The sequence below is a fragment of the Thunnus thynnus genome, chromosome 21 (genome assembly GCF_963924715.1).
Source record: "Thunnus thynnus chromosome 21, fThuThy2.1, whole genome shotgun sequence".
In the NCBI taxonomy this organism is placed as follows: domain Eukaryota; kingdom Metazoa; phylum Chordata; class Actinopteri; order Scombriformes; family Scombridae; genus Thunnus; species Thunnus thynnus.
The window spans coordinates 14,344,666-14,350,665 of NC_089537.1; the positions used below are offsets into that span (position 1 = coordinate 14,344,666).

A 6,000-nucleotide genomic window follows, 5' to 3' on the forward strand; every position below is an offset into this window, starting at 1 on the left:
CTTAAGTAAATGTACTTACTGTAGTTACATTCCACCACTGTTGCTGTTATCTTATTAGAATTTTAAGTCCCAGCTGTGATATCCAAAAATCATATTAATACCTGGCAAGGTGTGTATAAAGAATAACAAAGGGCAAATTGTCTAAAGCACAGGAATATATAATATATTCATTTATCAGTGTCAGCAAAGTTTGGCACATTTGATTAAAGTGAGCTGTAATATGACTAAGCCCCATTACATTTCCCATAAAAAATAAAGCATCGCTCTGCAGCCAGTGTTGAAGTGTGGTGGTGGTGATGTGAGCTCTTATCTGATATGGTTCGCCCAAGGAGTAATTTAATAAAACAGATAATAGCTCAAAATACTCTCCATATTTCTCATTATCATTTAGCATTACAGTATATTATGCAGCAATATGTTAACACATTGAAAATTTTTTGGTATTTGAGGCCATATATGTTGAAAGCAACTGCATTTGATCCCACTTGATGATCCCATTTACACTTTATCTAGTGTGAATAAGAACATGCATATTGTAAATATCATACTATACAGCCATAACTTTCCTCCTGAACATGTATCATGCATTTGCTTATCCGGCCAAACACTTATCTGTTGATTAGGTCACAATGTACTCACATTATGAACTACCCCCTTCATCATCCAGGAAAAATCAGACACATCTTTCGCTTGGTGACACATTAGTGGTTCACTGGAACAGCGCAGGAACAAATTAAGTCTTTCCAGGAAAATGTTCTGCTAAATTAGATTACTGTCAGTCTCCTAAAATCAATTTTCATCTCACAGTTGGCATTCTGTTTGGAAGCACCTACACTAATTTGACCCTACTGTATGAACTGACCACATTTGAGATGCAACATATTTTCATAATGCAATTTCAATGGTTATAACCTCTTACAATGAAAACATCAACCACTGTGGTTCCCCCATTACAAGAGAATACAGGGTATAACGATACATTACTCATTTTGTAACAGCTTGTGAATTTTAATTACATTTCCTCACTGTTATTACATTAATGTCCTAGATAATTAAACAAATCTACTAGGTTTCCCTAATCTGCTGCGAACTGCTTTGCAAGGCTCTTTGCAGTCAAATATTTTTCTATTGTTTTACTAGTACTACACTAAAATACATAAAATATGGTGCAAGCGCTATTTGAAAGTGGTATTACAAGTCAGATATACTTCTCATGAAATAAGGTAGCGACAGGAATCAAAGTGCTCACCAAACAAGTCTTTATTAGGATGGAGAGGCGAGGAAAGATTTTGGGGGCAAGGGGACACATTTGTCACATTCTGGGCAAGTGATGCAGCCTGCCATATTCATTCATTATATTAAAATGAAATCCTTTAATACTAAAATTATGAAAGAAATACAGGTGCAAAAAAAAAAAAAAAGAAGAAGAAATTAAGAAACATCTTCTGGTGGCATACACATTTTTGTTTTATATGGTTTACATAGCAAAACAAGTTAAATAGTCAAAATAATCTAAAAGTATTTTAAGCTGCTACATTATCTCTGTAACTTTAGCAATCCAAAAAGTTTGCAGCCATGAGCAGTTCCAGTGCGATCTCCGGAGCTATGGGAAATTCAGGTATTTCTGTAGAGCTGTTGGTGTAACGGACCTTGTAGGTGAAGTACATGCAGACCTTGGACAGGACATGGGATGGGATTTCCCTAAAGTTGACTTCATTGGTTTCATTCTCAGCAAACTGACCTGCATGGAGGGTTACAGAAGGTGCCATCAGTAATGAAAACAAAAACTGAAACATATACAATTATGAACTCAGGCAATTAGTGACTTATATCTTTGAATATCCTATTCTGCTGAGCAGCTATTATAGATAATTCTGCAAGATACTCCCCCCTCCAAAAAGAAAAGAAACAAGAGCATGGCAGCGTTAACAGTATCTGGTATGTTTAACAGCAGGTAACAAAACCACTATATAAAAAGGAACATAGTGCCACCAACTGGAGAACAAATTAATTTGAAGTATAGCAGACTCAATCTCCTGTCTTACCAAATCACAAGTAAGTAAGCAAGCAAGCAAAGTATCACCAGTAGACTATACAAATCCTTTTACACGCACACACTTTGAAGGGAGACAGGCCAGTACTGCAGTTAAGAGGGTGACAATGTGGTTGCACAGTTATGATCCTGGTATCCCACACCATATATGTAAATGTCAGCATAGGCTGACAAACCTTGTTCCTACTTCACATTGCCAGAAGAGCTGCTCTGGTTGTAATCTGGCCCGTTGGACATGTCAGTAATTTTTACAGACTGTGCACTTCTGCACCAATAAAGATTCCATTATATTTTAGCTACTTTTAAATGGCCAGTAAAAATAATCTCAGGTTACACTGCTCCATGGGACATACAGTACAGTGTGCTGTGATTAAGACAGTGCCGCCTGAAGATCTTCAATCTTCTTGTGGAACAGTTTTGTTCTACAGTACCTCTATAGCTGTAATAACTTTCAGTGTTGTATCTACAGTTTACAGTAAAGTCATATGTATCTGAGCCGAACCAATAATTACAAAAAGCACAACTCCCTCAATGTCAAAGTTGAAACTCTTCTCCAAAACCTCCAGTTCCTGGTTTAGTTTCTTGTCTCCCATTGGGGCTCTTGGAAGAATAAATCTTGCTTAACCTCCAACATTTATCATATCTCCAATCAACCAAAGACAACTTCCCACCTCTCCTGGCTGGTATAATCAAGTCTTTAATCCCAAAGGCATATTCAACCTTAGTACTGAGAAATGTCTTGTAATGTCTTGTCTTGTAATGCACAAACAGATTAAAGAATGGCTGCTATCTAGCAGTCTAGATAGAAAACACCATGACCTAATCTAAAATGTCAAAAGTGAGACATATTGTTGTATTATATCTTATTTCATATCAAATTTGACTGCTGCATCAGAGGTCCACAGGATATAATACAATTAAAAAAAAATAATGCTAGAAATTTGCTAAGCATTGATGTAAATTTCTGGGAATGACAGGTTATTACTAATTGCTATTAAAACTTAAGTGGCTCCAGTTAAAATCAGCTCGAAGATCATTGAACTTTTCCATATGTAATCTGCCTGAATCCTCACCTGGCCCGCTCAGCATGGCTTTGATAGTCCCAGACGTCAAGGCATGTTCTCTTTTCACGATGAATTCATGGCCATCTGAAGATATCAACTTCACGTACATGGCATCTGGCCCTTCGCAGCCACCGTAGGTTCTCTCTTCACCATCTGTGAAGCACACACTGACAGTCTCAAACAGGTGTAAGACAAAGCTTAAGGCGCAACTCACACATCTGACCAGCTGTACTAACAGCAGCAGGACATTTTGTAATTTCTGTAAGAAACCCTCACTGTGTCAATTCACATACAATTTTTCTGACATTTTCTGAATATGAACATGACATTTTAGGCGAACAAGCAACATTAATTTCTGGAAAGGTTCAGGATAAAATATAAGTCAGTTAATAACTCACCCATCCTGTTCCGGCTATTTCTGTTCCTAGAGAAGAGCACAGAAACATACACAAAAATCAGTTAATAGGGCAATTAGCAGCTCGGAAATAAAATACAGAGTATTATAGGCTGGACACTGTAATGACATTGTGTAAAATAATCACACTTGCGTTAAGGTTTCCGTTAGCTAGGCCTTAAAACATTTTAAGCTTATTTCTAACAACACCAGATAAAATAACTAACAATAACGTAACGTTACCAGAAAACATATTGTTCAGAGAAACCAGAATATATAAAGTATAATTTCTCTGCTCTAATCCAATTTTACAACAAATCACGGATGTGTCATGTCTTTCATTAAATCAAATGTTTTTAACTGAGTTCGCAGCCGTCGGTGTTAGCTAACGTCGGCTAAATTACGTTGCTAACAAGCTAACGCCTCGACAGACGAACGGTTTAATTTCTTTAATCGGTTGTTCAGTCTTTAAAAACACCTATCATACGAACTGCCAAAGACATACTAAACACAAGAGCGTGTAATCGACACGTAACAGTGTTTCTTACCACTCTTCAACTGGATGTGGAGTGGAGATTGCGTTTCTGCTAACGGTAGCCACTAGGCTGTCGATACCCGGAACCAGTTTGTAAGAACACCCGTCCGTTTTAAAATGTATTCCGTAGAATTTCACTTGCAGAGAGAAACGATCCTCCTATCCTTTTATGGCAAACTGAATTGGCATAAAAATGTGGTTAAAAGGTAATAGATAATAATAAGGTTAATAATAAAGTAAGTGAGGTCTCTTTTAGATTGCACCGAATAGAGACTGTAAAGCTTGACTGGATATTGAAAATGTCTGTGTATCAGAAAAAGAAACCATTTATATCTCTTTATTTCATGGTATTTGCACAAAAAATATTCTGGACAAACATAGAGAATTTTAATATACACTCACTAGCCACTTCATTAGACACACCTGTACAATGCAATACAATCCAAGTTGGTATCTCAATTATTCTGGCAAGTATAATATAGTAGATGCTATCTCTGGATAATGAACATTTACACTTCTGCTGTCCAATATAAGTCTGTGTCACCAGATAATAAGTTTAGATAAGAGAGGGGAAATAAGGATATTCATTTTTAATTTGAATAAAGAGCTGAGATGACTTGCCGAATTTACACTAGTGTACAGGCCATCCTTGAGGAGATGAGATTGTGCTCTTTAGCCTATAGGGGGCGCTTGTGTTTCAGGATACTCCTTTTTACTGTCTCCTCTGGCTGTGATGAGGGAGAGCAGGTGCTTACTGAACATGACAGAGACATTTTACAGGGCCATAAATCTAGATTCAAGAAAGAATAAGAGAGAGAAAAAGCATGTGCTCTGCACTAGCACACACTTTCCAAAGTCCAGTCAGTGGAAATGAATCAATTCTGCCTATTGTCACAACAATATTCAGGCTTTGACTATAATCTGAGTGTATGAACAGTATTATAACAGTATTATTATCTTGCAGAGCTATGAAAAAGACAGAAAATATTCTAAGTAGATTCACAACTATAACTAGTGATAAAAAAAACTTTTAGAGCTCACAAAGTCTGTTTGAATGGATAAAGGGGTGTTGGTCATGGATCAGAGACAATTTAGAAGTGGGGGGATGGTCATGGTCAGGTTCAGAATATGACTTTGCCCCAATCCTGCCTGGAGTTCTTTCAAGCAGGAAAACTGATGACTGTTGAAATCTGAGGCCTCTAAATGGACGCAGAGTTATCTGAGCTGTGACAAGAGTAGACTACTGGGTGTTCATGTAAATCGTGTTGTGTGACCCAGAGGTGCTTTCTGGGGGAGCATAATGCTTCTCATTGAAGATGGACAAATTTTTACATTTTCTTTCCCTGTACTCATATCCTTTCACACCAAGATATTAGGTTCACAAATGACTCAGAGGTGGAACAAAGGTGACCGTTCCTCCAGACTTTCCAGGACAGTATTCTTTTATTGGCCGTGCTTATTGCTACCACAGATGTCAGTGGGGACTTCTGCAGAGGTGACACCTGACTTGGTATTTGTCTTACAGTAATACCAGGTTTAGCTATGCTGTCAGTGTGTGTTCCAGAAAGTTCTAGTAGTCTCCTGCCTGTTGGCAGACATGAAGAGAGCTCAGACTCTCTCTCTCTCTCTCTCTCTCTCTCTCTCTCTCTCTCTCTCTCTCTCTCTCTCTCTCTCTCTCTCTCTGTCCCTCTCTTTCTCTCTCTCTCTCTCTCACACACACACATATACACACACACACACACATACGTACACACACACACAACTAAAAACAATCACTGACCTTCCAGTCCCCCATTACACCATTAGTGCTTATGATCAGAGCGAGCGGGTGGCGGTAACCGCTTTGATGTCCCCCTGATACGACCCACCCCACTGCAGCTGCTCTCAGCTCTATTTTGGGGAGGCTGCTGTGGGCCCTTAGAACAGAGCTTCCTTAACACATACACACACACAC

The 6,000-nt window shown here is 38.3% G+C and overlaps 1 protein-coding gene across 1 annotated transcript; it reads right to left on the bottom strand.

Annotated features, from left to right (window-relative positions):
• Positions 1 to 1,353: 1,353 nt before the first annotated feature.
• On the bottom strand, positions 1,354 to 4,168 carry eloca (elongin C paralog a). Its single transcript, XM_067578204.1, has 4 exons — positions 4,060 to 4,168; positions 3,516 to 3,541; positions 3,127 to 3,270; positions 1,354 to 1,741 (listed from the first exon to the last, which is right to left on the bottom strand). Exons 2-4 carry the CDS (start codon positions 3,517 to 3,519, stop codon positions 1,551 to 1,553), a joined length of 339 nt encoding a protein of 112 aa, XP_067434305.1. The 5' UTR covers positions 3,520 to 3,541; positions 4,060 to 4,168; the 3' UTR covers positions 1,354 to 1,550.
• Positions 4,169 to 6,000: the final 1,832 nt, after the last annotated feature.